Raw genomic sequence first — 15,496 nt, forward strand, 5'->3', positions numbered from 1 at the left:
AAGTCCAGCGCAGCAAACACCACAAAGAAAATCAGTGAGAATCAAAAGATTCCCATATTTTAATCATAGAATCACAGAAGGGTTTGGGTGGGAAGGGACCTTCAAAGCCCATCCAGTCCAACCCCCCTCCAACCAGATGAGGTTGCTCAGAGCCTCATCCAACATGGCCTTGAACGTTTCCAGGGATGGGGCATCCACCACCTCTCTGGGCAACCTGGGACAGTGCTCCATCACCCTCAGTGTAAAAAAATTTTTCCTAGTATCTAATCTGAATCTACCTCCCTCTATTTTAAAACCATTACCACTAATCCATCAACACTAGAAACTGTAAATCAGGTCTCTGTACCTCACAGCAGCTGGTTGGTGTGCTTTGCACCCAGTTAAATTACTCTTTGCACCCAGTTAAACTACTGAAGCTCAGAGTTTAAGAGACTAAGTTACATTTGGTGTCTTTGTAAACAGGTGACAAATTTACAGGATCAACTGCACTCATGCACAAGGAGCAAACTCTCGGAGAGGGCTGGGATCAGGCTAGTTCTGTAGAAGTAAGTATCAAACATTTCCATTACTCATTTGTTTACCATACATGAGTGAATATGCCCAAGGAAGGGATTCATCACGTAAAGAGCTATAAATCATGCAACGACAACATTTGGAGGCCAAGAGATTATTGCTGAGTAAATTCTGCACCGATGCAATAACTCAAGTGTTTCCAAACATAGGACATTATCAGAGTTCCTCTGCTTAAGTGGCATGAGAAATAAGTCTAACATTGCCTTCAAGTGCTATTTAAAAACTATGCAAGACTTGCAAGTACCCATTTCACTCTGCTTCCCTCTGCAAAAAAAAGGAAGCACAGGTTTTCCAAGTTCCTGAAGATACTTTGGCTCTGATGGAAGAAGATATTAAACATTCATAGGGACTCTGAAGCTTATTTTGCCTTTTGGAAGACTTTTAATTTCACCTGAAAGTAAAGAGAAAAAGCTGGTGGCCTCATCTAAGCAACAAAAAAGTTTAAGTGTCCAGTAAACTTTTCTTGTCAAAAGCAGGCAGGGCCAAGAGCAGAGCTTTCAAACAAAGTATTCATTTCACGGCATCATGGTATTTCTTCTTGCTTTGTTTTCCAAGAAGCAGGAATGAAGACACCATACGCTGCTGGACCACACTTGGGCGAGCTGAATGTCACAACTCACGTTACATCAAGGCACAAGAAACACTGGTAGTCATCAGGACCAGCTTTTTGCCTGGGGTGACCCTCTACATTTATCCCCTATTTAGCCTTAACGGTGTAAGCAAAATGTGCTCCAAGTACAAGGACAGAGAAATATATTCTCTATCTTGTAGGTAACTAGGAAATACATATGTAGACTAGTTTAGATGAGATAAACACTTATGCAAAAGACTAGCAGGAATAGGGAGAAAATAAAGGAAAATAAAGTCCTAGCCACCTTTTTTTATTTTTAGTTAGGGCTTCAGTTTTGCTCCACTCTGGCTCCTGATGTGCCCAACAGCTGAAATTCATAGATGACAATGCCAACTCACTGATGCTAGAGTATTTTGCACCGATACTTATGAAAGCTTTTTGCCACCTGTGGACAAGATGTTGTACTCTTCAACGGGGCGGGGGGGGCATTCTCAGTGGAAATCGTTTCTTCATGTCAGGTTTGCCTTTCCAACCAGAAATTTGTTAGCCAATTAATAGCTCTTGGAAAGGATTATTTCAAAAGGTTAGACAGGAAAGGAAGGAATGTATGCTTGATATTGCAAGCTGAAGTACATGGAAATATCATCTTGTAGCTTTAGCCATCCTTACCACTTTCTCCTGAAGTTGGGGATGGTGGTGGAGTGGCAGCAGTAACGCTGTGTTTGTCCCAGATGCTCTCCAAAATACCTGCCAAAGAGATATTTTTCAGAACAGCCTGCTAAAAGACAAGACTGATCTAACAAACATACCAGAGACTGCAGGAGATCTTCAGCAGAACACACATTTAATGCTTTGACAAGGATCGTCTTCTTAATGAGCCCAAAGAAATTGCCAAGTGCTGACAGACACAAAGAGGGGGACATACGTAGCTATACATCTGCTCTGCTACACAAGCTTGTTCCACGGTAAACTGACCCAAAGGCCTGAGGGTAGAGTCGAGTGTTCAAACTGCAGGAGCAGCCACCACACTGCCCACGCGTTGCTGCACTGACCCCAGAATGTGCAGCCTCCCTAGCATCTCAGGGATGGTGAAGAAGAACATTTGTTTCAACGCTGCAAATGCCATAACGCGTACCTGTGAGGAGCCCAAGCACCGTTTGCACCTGGTCTAGGAGCAGCTTGCGCAGCTCTTCTTTCCGGGCGACGCTAAGATCTTCCCTCGGACACGCCAGTTCTTCCGAAGTGGTTTTCAACATGATCAGGCCCAGAGGAGTGGTCACAGGAGACTGAATTAACTGAGAGGAAGACACACGAACATTAACATGTGATGAGAACATTCTGCAAAGCTAGCAGCTGACAAGCAGGGGACAGCCACGCTATTAGCAGTTTCCAAGCGCTTCAAGACTGAGGGGGTATCAGTTCCCACAGCTTGCAGCGCTGCATGTTGAGGGATATGCGATCTGCAGCGCATGTTGAGCACGGCAAACATTCAATTTCCTGAGACATCTATCTATGATATCGCAACAGTTCAGCCACCATGGGAATCCTTGGGGTTTCAAGACCTTTCATCATGTCATTACACACATTCTCTGTTCCAGCATGTTTACCAGAAACAGTTCCTTCCTTCTGTTTATTGCCTTGTGCTGACATCATCACTTCTCAGAATTGCCTCAGCACCAGCACTTGTACGTAACAGGGCTGCTGCTGCAGCCGCGCTCAGATCAGGAGCCTGCACCATCAGCCAAGCATCTTCCCAGTAAAGAGCCCATCCCCTCCCGTATAAAGAGCTGCAGCCAATATTGGATGACACCAGAACACAGCTAAGGGATGCGACCTCTCCTTGCATCTGTATTACACCTCAAACTGGAAATCACATTTCCCCTAAAAAGAGTGACTTCCACCACAAACTGAACACACAGGAACAGGACCAGAAAGCAATGATTTCTGCCTTCATCAGCCACTGCAATATTAAAGACTTATTCAAGTGGGACAAAATTTTATTTTCAGCTGAAATTCAATCCTGCTCTTCTCTGTTGACCTGGAATATCCAAAGTGATTTATGCACTACTCTCTCTGGGAGAAAAAAAACCTAAAGCCAACCAGAATCATCCCTGAAGTCGTAAATTCTGTAACACAGTGACTTCGGTCCTAATCTCACTGACCCACCAAACCAGAGACAGGGTGAGTTCGCAATGCTCAGGCCACACAGTTTGGGGAAATACATGGGAAAGGATGTCCATCTAAAAGCTCTTAGTCTAGATGTACATGAGGTTGGCTTTCAGAAAGGAAGCATGACGCACAGGAGCAGACTGCTAAAGAAGAAAATAAAATAAAATACACAACTTGTTAGTAAGTTACAGAGAGACTTCATATCTCCTTTCAGAATATTTTCTGACAACACCAGGAAGTTGAGCAATACTGTGCACTGGCACTTCAGTAATGTTAAATAAATTTCGTACTTCTACGGAAGCAGCACTTTATGTAGAATTGCTGGTTTTGCATAGTGACAATACAACAGTCCAAGTTACTCCTCTCCTCCAAGCCTCCAACGATCCGACAAGCTTTAGAGCCCAGAGTACTGGGATACAATTTAATGCTAAAGAAGCAAACAGCTACTTCAAATGTTCTCAGAAGTCAGTCTTGAAACAGGACTCAGCTGCAACTCTAATGGGAAGTCATTCTGCTCCTGTGCTATTCTTCATCACTTTGAGGTCCTGGAGTTTAGGGTTTTTCCTCCATTTTCTCTGAGCATTTTTGGAAGGCGTCCGCTCTAGAAACTAGTTTATGGAAACCTTTCTCTCCACAGCTGAATTGACAAGGAGAGGCTTAAGGAAAATAGATAGCTAAAGCAAGCTCTGCATTCACTAAAGATAACCTCCACAGTGCCAGAAAAGCAAGTAGAAGCTCAGAAATAATTTCAATTACAGATCCAGGTGAAATGAAAGCCAAAACTGTAAGTGTAGATGGTTGTCTTGGAGTACTTATTGTTAAATTGACAATTCAGGAAAAAAATGCAGCATGTCACACCACACGATTACATAAAGCTATGTGAAAAAGAGATCACATCAGTTAGTAACAAGCTCTGCATGCCAAGTTAGTATTTTTTAAATTTTGCAATTACTACTAGATCCACTTGTCTTAAACTCCTGATACTCAGGGACTTTGATTTTTTTTTTTTTTAAATAACTGCCTTGAGGCTTGTCTGTGGGCAAAGCTACACTCAAATCATGCAATTATGCCAGCAGAAAAAGTATGTGCAGCACTTCAGTTTACACTCAGCTTCTTTAAGCCAATTATGAACAATCTTAAGAGAACTGGGAACAAGAGTACTTGAACTAAAAGAGGAGGTTTGCCTAGTAAGGCTCCAGCAGCAGTGCACCATCAGCCTGGCTCAGGCTTCACTGTGAAGATGCTGAGTAACAACCAAAATTCAAACTAATGGCAGTATCTCAGGCGGGATCCTCAAATACACACCCCAGTCTGCCTGGAAGAGTCCTCTTAAACAGCCCAACAGCATTCCATCAGTGACTTTACACGACAAGGTACCAAAGATTTTAGAGTATCTTTGGCTATTAGGTGAAAAAACCTCCAACAGCCACGTTCAGAAAATTCTCTTCCAGTGAATGCATCCATAGTTTTAGTGATGTTTTTTCTTCAAAGAACAATCCATAACCACTACATTTTCAACAACTACTCACAAATATTTACCATTCAAAGTGCAGTTGATACTTGTTGCATAGCATTGCTCCCTTGTCAGAAAATTTTAACAGTAGAGAGAAATGTAACATGTAGGAAGATAAGAGTTATTTGCAAAATTTAAAAGGCAAAGGAATTTAAGAAGCAACTTTCTTTTTCATGTAATTACTTAATCTTAGTCAAGCAAAGGCACTACTCAAGGAAACAAAGTAATGTCTCTCTGTGGATGAAACCAAGTTTTCCCTTCAGAAACTTCTTACCTGCAAGATGTTAGTGAAAAAGTCATGGTAGAACATCGGCCAGTCTTGCCGACCGATATCCACAATGACTTTGCAGAGTTTGTTCCTGATGAAGTAAGGCAGAGTTTTATGGTGAGCTAGGAGGAGCTTGGGCAGGCAGCTGCGGATCTCCATTTTGTCTTGAGACGGGACCCCAAGCCACATCTTATTGATCAGGTTCTGGAAAAGAAACAGACCTCCCAGATGAGCTCATCTCAGACACGCTTCACTCCGTTAAACAGCAAGAGAACATGGAGACACAGCGCAGGGACAGAGCGCCAGGCAGAGCTGCTGCATCTTATTCCCCAGGATTGCCAGTGCCTGCCACAACGCACAGGCAGTGAAAAGCTCACAAATCCATCCAGCCCTCTCACTGACCAAGCCCACTCAGTTAAAAGCCCTTTTCCTTCCAACATTAGAGCTTCAGGAAAAATGGGTTTCGATGTCCCAGAAATCGCTACCAATACCTCTGCATACACCATCATTTCTATTAACTGACAAGCGACAGCAACCAGTATGCTACCATCCTAACTGGTTTTGGGCCAAGCAGAACTAGTTGGCATGCATATAAAATATTTCCACTCCCTTTTAATCCTGAACTCTGATTTTACTCTTTAAGGGTGGAAGCATAGTCTTGTATGAAGGAGGGGAAAAAAAAAAAAAAAAAAAAAAAAAAAAGAGGGGAAGAGGCCTTGGTTTCAGATGACTCTGATGCCACTGGCGTCTCCTGAAGCTAAGCCGGAAGGTCGCCGGAGTGACTGCCTTGCAGTGACAGGGCACCACTTTAACAGAAAGCTTTTAGTCCACTTAAAAACAGACCAACTCCATAAGGAGGCAGAGTTGCAAATTGCTTTCCTGCCACGCTATGATCCCATTTAGGGGCTCTGGAGCATTAGCAGCTGAGCCTCTGAGGATAACGTACTGAGGAGGCCTGCTGCCGAGGCAATGTCCGTACCCATCCACAGGCAGGTCTCCAAAAGCAGGAGACATCGCAAAGGGGTTTGTTGCGGAAAATGGCAGATGATTTATGGTCAAAGCAGATCCAACTCACAGTACAGATGTACTACACAGAGGTACCAGTTCACAGAGCAGAAGTGCAGAGGTGTATTTATACAGAAACTTCCTCAAAGAGGTTGCTTTTGGGGTTTTCGCACAGAGGAGATCCAGAAGTATTGCTTAAAAACAGGCATGACCCAACCAAACGAGAGCTCCTCGATGCAAGCCCAGAACAACAGTTTCAGAAGCCCCAGTAGAACTGGAAGATGCTTCAGTTTTAATATTCATGTTTTATTGCCCATTGAGTTTTGTCCTACTCATCTGACCTGAACGTGGCAGCTTTCTCCAACCTGTGAAATGTTTTGAGAAGATGCTTCATTTTCCAAAAGCAAGGAGTGAAAATGGTTCATTCAGAAGGGGGTCATAAGGATTTTTGTTCCAGATCTGTTAACTTCCTAGACATTCTAGAAAACACAACGTTCTCTGAAAGCTCTGGGAATGATCCTTGTGTTTATAGCCACGCTTTTGCTGATATTCAGTACTCACAGACAGCTGAAGTCTGATGAAGTTGCAGACTACGGCTATGAGAACTCGCTGAACTCGCAGCACTACAGTAGTTAACTTTGGAAATTCAAGCTCCCCAATGGGGAGATGCTAATCTCTCAGCTGAGCTGTGGACTCACATCCCTCACTTTACATTTGGACAGTGATTTCTTTGTTCTGCTTCATTCTGGGCAGAGGCTCAGTAATCAAACATGTTTCCCTCTTCAGGAAAATTGGTTTAATTATTACATGCTGCTGCTGGGAGAGACCCATCCCCAGAGCAGGGTACAACTGCCATTTCAGTCACCGTTATCCCTTTTTGAGGGGAAGGGTGGCCTCATGGTTACGGGCGATTCAGTTTGCAGATCAGCTTCAGACTCCCCGTGCAACGCCGGATAAACAAAGCGAGCATTTTAAGTCAAGTAGTTAACTATCACACCACGGACACAACATCTGTCAAAACAACACAACTTTCAAGAAGAGTTGTTTGCTCTATCTGAAAAGTGACCCACTGCAAAGGATATAAAACCCCCTTGGTTTAGGAGCACAGTTCAGTCTGCCAAACAGTGCAGAGGCCACAAACAGACCCGGGGTGAGGCGCGACGTTGACCAAGCCCCAGGATATCGCTGGGGAGAGACTGCACTGGTCACTGAGAAACCAGTTGACAAAACAGAGCTGTTCACAGAATACTTTTGTTTCTTCCAGCAGATACACAAATCAATATTTAGGCTTTTAACGACAACTTTGTTATTTTATAAAAGTGGTCTTTCTAAAAGCGACCTTACCTCCGCAACTAGCACATAAGCTCGCAGGATGTAGCTCTGAGAGCATCCACCACAACTATGAGATGCCAGAAAAATAAGAGCAACTTCATCTTTCCACTTAGCATTACAGTTTGCAGTAGCTAGTAGCAGGTAATCATGCAGATATTTCTGACCATAAAAAGAGTATAAAAGCAATAACGCTCTTAAAAGCATTGCACAGAAAACCTAAGCAGCCTCCGAAACGGGAGGTAATTTGTACTTAGCGATGCCAGGAAATTAATTCTTCAATTTGTGTACAAAGATTCATATTCTCCCACTCTTAGCCTGCCATTAAGCAACCTCTCTAGGAGAGAGCAATAAAAGCATCCTTTATCACCGTGCTTACTAGGACTGCCATTTCAGACAAACATTTCCAAATAAAATCGATCGCCATAGAAAACTGCACCAGACAGAAAATGCACAAAGCAGGCAGAGTACACATCTTACCTCAAACACAGTCAAACTGTACATCATCACATAGTCGTTTCTGGTACTTGACAGGAAATACAGGCAGAATCTCCAGGCTCCTATCTGCTGGGCAAAGTTATTTAAAAGCTCCTCTGAAAAAAAATAAAATATTGTTAAATTACATTAAAATTCTTAAGCTGTGAACAGATCCATAGCAATGGGCATGAAAGACACCTCATGTTCAGGGATTGACTCAAACAACATGGAGGAGAAAAATAAAATAAACAAACAAACAAACAAAAAAATCACACTTCAAAAGCAACCTAACAATAGGCTTTAATGAAAACAAAATAGGTATGTCATTTTAGAACACAGCTTTGACATAAATAGCTGAATATTAAAACAAATTACACAAAAATTATATTACGGGCATTACCATTTTATCTATAAAAGTCAAATGCTGGGATATCAGGCCCCTGTGAAAGACCAGGAGTACGTCAGATCAAACACAGCGTGACAAAACACCCTTGTTTTAACGCAATTGCTCCAAGAGCCACTCACTTTGTCGCAGGTCAGCATACAAAAACCCCTCTGAACGCTCAGGTACAGGATTTGGTCACCTGACGCCAAGTGACTGCGTACCAAATGTGGCAGAGGTAAAGGCTGCAAGGGCTGTGTTTCACAGGCCAGTCAAACTCAAGCCTTAATCTGTTGGTTTCTTTCCTGCAGCTTCAGCAAGAAAATGGGGGATGTTGAAGGCTTTTACTTCTTCCACAGCAGGAGATCTCCACAACAGGGGGAAAAAAAATCCTCAAAAACAAACCCACAAACTTGCCTAGCTGCTTATTCTTTAATTTTACGAGATTTCTGGGAGAAGCCTTCCATGCCGATCGTACTAAGTCACAGAGATGGCAGAAGTTTGAGAATAAAAGAAAACAGCCTATTTACACCCATTGACCACAGGTGCAAGAAGATAAATCTACAGGACCTGGAAGATCTCGGCTGGTTTTCAGAAGGCCATGTTTAATAACACCAGCCAAAACGAAACCTCACTGTTTATTCCTGCTTGGCATTTCACATTAACTCGGACAGTCTTCTTTCCCTTCTTAATGCTGAACAAATCTGAAGTCCACGCTCCATCTCTAGGCAGAAGGTAGAGGTTTTCCAGGATACAACCAGCTTACCACCCTTGATGAAAAACTACATGTCCACGCTTACAGCGACAGACAGTTACCGACCTGCCGTGGGGTCTCCGAAACCCAAACTATGTAAGCCTCTACTTGAAGTTCATACGGACGCAGGAGAGGCTAAGAAGCCAGTTCAGTATCAGACAGAGCACTTCCATCTGCTGTACTTGTGTAATGCACCCATCACCTCTGCTGAGGCCTGCGGGCAGCAGAAGGGCAAAGCAGACCATCCTTCAGAAGCGGCACGAACTCACCTATCTCGCGTTTCCGCTCATTCGTTGTGCAATTGTGGAAAAACTCTGTCATTAGACTCTCCAAAGCCCGGAGCGAGGCCTCTTCAGATGCCTGGGAACGACATTTGAAGGGAAGAGTTATAACTAACTTTTAAGTTAGCTTACCTTGTCAAACAATCCTTACAAAGACAGTAAATTCAGGATGCTTTCAGATAAAAAAACAACACAAAAGGACCATGAATCTTGAGTGCTCCTGACACCTATTCCTCATTGCCTCTGTTCCACACTGCCACCTGCAACACTGAAGGTGCTCAGGAAGCAGCAGCTTGAAAGAGTAAGGAATTTCCAGCACTTTGACAAGTGCTATAAAACCATTCAGTGATTTGACTCAAGAAGAACACACTCTCACCCCCAAATTTAGCTTTTATTATTGGAATTATCCAGTTACAGCGCAGCGTTTATAAATCCTTTAAAAAAAAATAATCGGAATTATCATACAGCCGTTGCAAGGTCACGTAGTTTCGCAACTCTCTGGAGCCGGGATGACTTTATTCTAGCAGCAGGTCACCACTGTGCCTCGCCTCCCGCGCTGCGCAGCTCCTCCTTTATGGTCTAAGCCTGATAATGGCCAGGCTTAGAGAACGCTCCTGCTGTAGCACAGACCGTGCCATTAGTCACTCCTCTACCGTCTCCAGCGCTCGCTATCAATAATTAATGCACGGAGATTCAAGCCCCGACCTTCCTCTGCGCACAGCGTAAACCATTAGAGAAAAACAGAAAGTTCTGCCTCAAAAAATAAAAACAAATAAAAACCATGTCTGGCAGTCTTCTGCAAAGAGATGAGCAACTGAGAGAACTTGTAGAAACTCTCCGGGCTTCTGCCAGCTCCCATCTCCACGTACAGCAGGTTCCTCACGGAGCACCTCAGGGCCAAGCAGCAGGAGACCTCCTCAAACAGCCTGGGGTTGGATCAACCCCCTGGGAGAACCAACAACTCAATGCAACAGCGACAACTCCATACAACAGCGCAGGGAGACAAATTCAGCCCTGCTCTCCTAACAAACAGAAGTGGATGCTCTGTAAGACACCGTGTATTTTCAGTTACTTAGCAAATGAATACCGAATTTCATCCTACCTTTCCTCTTCCTTTCTCCCCTTTTGCTTTTTTTTTCCTTTTTATTTTCAAAGACCTGCTCTAGAAAGCAAGAACTATTTCAGTGAGAAACACTGTCAGTGGGAAATTGGCTTAAAATAACCTACAATCAAATCAAAGCCACTTTGCCAGCTTAAGCAAGATCAAGCACCCATTGCCACCTCTTTAATCCATTCCTACGTGGTCTCTGCAAACAGTCCCTCGCACTGTGAACTTCCTCTTGGAGCTGGCCCTTCAGCCACCAAACAGCCTCCTCCTCCTCCCCCTGCCAGTCACCACTTCCCAGATAACACCACCACTGTGGACAGCAGCCTCGCTTTAAAAAAAATATTTGACTAAGTGGAGTCCTTAATGACATCGGGATACAGCCACACTGCCATTTCTACACATTTCGTTCTGGGACATTGCCCACTGTTGCAAATTCCTCCCAGCTACATCCAGACACACATACCCACCATTTTTGCAGATCCCTGCAGTTTACTTCTGTGCTGCTCAACATGGAGTCAGTCTCACCAGCCATTTCTGATGCCAAACCTCCAAAAGGGAGTCTCCAAACACTGGGCAGATCAATTTGATGCACATTCCTCTCTAAGAAGCACCGTTCTCCCACCCCATCCCTCCACCAGCCAAGATCGAGATCACTTCAATTCACAGAGAAGCGTTAGCTCTTCACACAGGAATGGCAAGGCTCAATCATTTTCGGATAGTTAATTCAATCCTTCTTCAGGAAGAGTAGTTGAGCTTTTTTCCAAGATTCAAGATTTATTTTGTACTTTTGGAAATAAATTGCACAGTTCTCATAAATCTTGAGCCACTGACACATCCTCTGCTGACTTCAAACGGCCTCAGGACTGAGATTTTGAAGATGATAGAGCCTACTCCTAGGAACACGCGTAATCTTTTAGATAAAAACACCACCATCTCAATGTTCAACGTGTCAAAAGCAGGAAAGAAAACAAGAGAGCACAACACGAACATTTTATGTAAAAAGCCCAGGCTGGCCACAATCCAAGGCCAGCTTGTGCAGAAAGAAACAGCGTGACCTCAGAGATTGTTTTCTTCTCTTATTTGACTTTTCCCGGCTGTTCCGGAGGTTTGGCCAAAGGAAGGTGGAGTAGCACAAATTGGCTGAAGCCCAGGCCGGGCTCTGCGAACAGGAGAGCCCCCCAGGTCTTTCCCAGGTGCTACCTGATGGTCACACCAAGCGCATCCATCCCCCTCCAGCTACCGGCAGGACTTTAAAAGGTAGAGAGAAGCATTTGCTCATGCCTTTGGGTCTTCCTAAAGTTAACCGTTCCCGGAGCATGAGGTAATCATCTACCTTCCAAGCAAAGGCTCTGATAACTGGGTCACTGAGATAAAGAGGGTGCATGCTGCTGGGGAGCGGCAGAGGAAATTCACTGCACCTACCTCCAGACACCCAGAAAGGGGATTATCTAGTGAGGCTGCAATAAAAGCAGAGCTGTTTGCAAGACCTGCACAGCAGGACAAGATCAAACCCCGCGTGCAGAGAACCAGCAGCACTCACTTCACTTTGTCTGGTCTGAAATTCAGCCGTTTGGGTCATACACAAACTGCACTTTAAAGGTTTTCAAGGAAAGTCATGAAGTCTGGACCATCATTAGCAGAATTTACTACAGACTTTCTGGGTAAGGGCTGGTAGTTCGCCTCACCTTCATGAAGCATTATAAAATATCCAACCATTAAACCAGAAATGCTTCCTGCTCATTTTCACAAGTTGTAAAATCTGACCCCTCCGCTCTCAGCATCTCCGGCTACTGAAGGCCGGGTCAAACCGCCAGGAAATGCTGTTTGCTCTCTTCTGTCAACTATTTAAGAAAAAAAAAATACTCAGTTCTGCGAATCCCATTTGCAGAACATGAAATGTGAGCTTTTCGCCATGAAAACTTTGCCATTCACTGAAAACAGGCACGGTAAGGTTCGACACGCCACCACCCACGCCACCTCCACTGCTCCCCACTGCCCAAAGCTACGCTTGAGCTCAGACCCGCAGGCTGCTGCCGGGAGGATCTCAGCTCCCAGATGCTGCAGATCCTCTGGCCAAAGACGACGCCCTCAGTCACAGCTTGGTTGTGCCGTCACGTCTGCACTGACGACACGGATCGGGGTGGGACAGAGCCCCTGTCAATCTATGTCCTTACCATCCCCATTTTTGCCTCATTAAGTTTGCTAAAGGTGTTTCATTAACAGTTATCAAACGAGAGGCGTGTAGCTGCTTACTCATACCATTTATCTGTGAACTCCAACCTCTAACAGCAGTCTCGTACAACCAGAACAACGAGAGATTCACAGCTGAGACTACAGCTTCCTATTTTGACAGAAGCTGGGAGATTTCCTCCCAAGAACTCGCACATTCAGAGGCATTCTCCGTCCACCACAGTACCAAAAGGAGCTACAAAACCTGGCTGATTTCAGGGCTATCGTTCCATCACATTTTAAGATGTATGAGCCATTAACTGATTTCTGTTAAGGAAAAAAAAATATATATATATTACCAGCTGCTAACTTACTGCATTTTAGGCCGTTCAGACTCCAGTTCACCGCACCTCAATAAGGCTCTAGAGAAGGAAAATCTTTGTACCTTGCTGCTTAAACCAGGACGCCGTAAGGAGTTGGGTTCAGCCTGATTTGGGTAGGACGAGCTACTTATCCAGCTCTGGGGAGTGACAGCGGACTGATTTTGGGATGGCAATTTAGACACTGCACATTCACTTTAACAGAACACACAACACTAAGTGTAGTTTGCATAACTACCCGATCCTTCCGGGCGATAGGAAAGTGCTTTAGAAAGCAATTTCAATTTTCTCCAGAAGTGCTTTCATCTCGAGTTCACTTCCTACATTTTAACTTCATTTTATGTTCTCTATTGTTTCTTTCAGCGGAGAGCTTTTCTCTAACGCTTTGCCATAAAAACACAAGCTGTTAACCTTTTAACGTTTGCCATTAACAGCTCGGTAGAGTATCGATCATACAAATGATGCTCTGAATACGGCAACTCGGCCTGGTGACGACTGTAAGAGAAGGATTATGTCCTGAATTTTTCCTAATGTGTTTGGAAACGGATATCACTTCAAGGCAAAATTAAGGTAATCCCTCTACAAAGCTTTTTTTTTAGTAATATGTTAATTGCAGCTGCAAGGTTACCAATGTGACTTCAACCATCCTTTGGGCAGCATCAGAACGCTTTCCTCTGATGTGGAAGAACGGATTTTACACCACATGAGCCAAATGAGGGTGATGGAGCACTGGCCCAGGTTGCCCAGAGAGGTGGTGGATGCCCCATCCCTGGAAACGTTCAGGGCCAGGCTGGATGAGGCTCTGAGCAACCTGATCCGGTTGGAGATGTCCCTGCTCCTGGCAGGGGGGTTGGACTGGGTGGGCTTGGAAGGTCCCTTCCCTCCCTAACCATTCTATGATTCTAAATCTTAAAAACAACTCCTCCAGCAACAGGTAGGAAAAAAAAAAACACTGCTGAACCCCAGGAGCCTTCACCACAGATCTAAATCCCCCCTCCGCAATGTCTCCACTATTTAAAGAGGAGGGGATCTCCTCCGGCTAGGGAGCTGTTGTTCACCCCATTGTGTCTGTAATTCAGACGCCCACTCTTGTTCCACCCCTCCCTCCAGAACCTGCACTGCTGAAGCACTTCTCACCCCGTATCTAACACCTACCAGCACCATGTATGGATAGCAAACGTAGATATTTTTCCAGCACAGCCCCAGCATCCTAATTTTTTTTAAGTCTGCTTCTAGGTCCCCTTCCTGCCCACCACGTCTCCTAGCACGGAGCGCAAGATGCGCAGCCCAGGACAATTCAGCCTCCTCCCAGTTACCAAGGTTTGCATCTCATTGCACTTTGCCCAGCTCTGCTAAAATCAGTATCAGCTACATCTACAGCTCATGCTAGGAATGGGCAGCTCTTCCAGGAGAGCACACACCGTGAAACCTTGTTGTCTGAAGCATTCCCAGCAGGAATTACTGTAAAGCCAGTGTACAGGGTTCAGAAAAGAAAAAAAAAAAAATCACGCACGCACCACAACGGCAGCTCCTGGTATGAAACAACTCATTGTCACCCTGCCTTTGCTAAATTATGCTGTCCCAGCCTCTTCCACCTCGGAGCCTTCCGTTTCCAGTTTTGCGCGGTGACTTAACAGCGCAGGGATACACATATACCAACAGCTACACTTTAGCTGCTGAATTTTCTTCTGTTGTTTTGTATTTTTTTTTTAGTGTAGTAGATAATCAATTAGCCTCAACTAAATTAACACACATACCTGCCAAGCATAGGTACTGAGGTAGTCATTTACTCAGTTAAGAATTACCAGGGTGTCTTTCAGAGCCCCTCCCTGCCCAAGCCCTCATGTAACAGGATAATTAGCCATAAATTAGTAATTAGGCTCTCAGAAAGACAGTGGGTCATTCCAAGCCTACTTATGTGGGTCACAAAAGCCTTCTTTTTGTAGCTGTCAGCAAAGCACAGGTATTTCCACCGCCTCAGCGAACCCCTGGACCAGCCCTGGGTCCCCAGGTGCAGGGAAGTTCACGAAAGAACCGAAGCACGGTGTTATTTTTAGCAACAGAAGCAGAATTATGGGGCGTTTTAAAAAAAAGAGCGATACAACACTCAACACATCCTCTAGAAAGGACGAGCGCACGCTAGCGAGAGGCAGAGCTGTGCAGCTCAGATGCAGCGTTACCACATTTCGTCGTTCCCAGCTAAGGATTTGAGAAGTTTGGGGTTTCACCCTTTTCCCGGGGCCTCCTTACCAGTACAACTCACACGGAGGTCTCACACGAGACAGCACAGGCCCTGCAACGTACGTGCTCCCCAACAGCACGCTGCTGATGGCATCAAGACACGGCTCAGTCTTTATTCTCAGTTTCCTTCTTGCATTTCAGAGATGTTTTTGTGGTTTTTAATGAACCGAAACCAGACTCTGCTTCACTCCGTGCTCTGAGAACAGCTCAGGCTCCCGGTGCCATTTCAAGAGATCTCCTGGCTGCAGAACACAACCCCGTCACCTGGCTCATTTG

The 15,496-nt window shown here is 44.7% G+C and overlaps 1 protein-coding gene across 3 annotated transcripts in view; it reads right to left on the bottom strand.

Annotated features, from left to right (window-relative positions):
- Window positions 1–15,496, bottom strand: part of XPO6 (exportin 6) — a 52,119-nt gene that overhangs the window by 26,978 nt on the left and 9,645 nt on the right. For all 3 annotated transcript variants that reach the window (XM_086759580.1, XM_086759578.1, XM_086759579.1), the window contains exons 2-6: window positions 9,311–9,401; window positions 7,909–8,021; window positions 5,101–5,298; window positions 2,280–2,439; window positions 1,814–1,891 (exon numbers count right to left, since the gene is read on the bottom strand). In XM_086759580.1, the coding sequence (XP_086615706.1) occupies window positions 1,814–1,891; window positions 2,280–2,439; window positions 5,101–5,298; window positions 7,909–8,021; window positions 9,311–9,401 (640 nt within the window). The remainder of the gene's footprint in view (window positions 1–1,813; window positions 1,892–2,279; window positions 2,440–5,100; window positions 5,299–7,908; window positions 8,022–9,310; window positions 9,402–15,496) is intronic.

Source organism: Chlamydotis macqueenii, chromosome 15, assembly GCF_036417535.1.
Source record: "Chlamydotis macqueenii isolate bChlMac1 chromosome 15, bChlMac1.mat, whole genome shotgun sequence".
Taxonomy (NCBI): Eukaryota; Metazoa; Chordata; class Aves; order Otidiformes; family Otididae; genus Chlamydotis; species Chlamydotis macqueenii.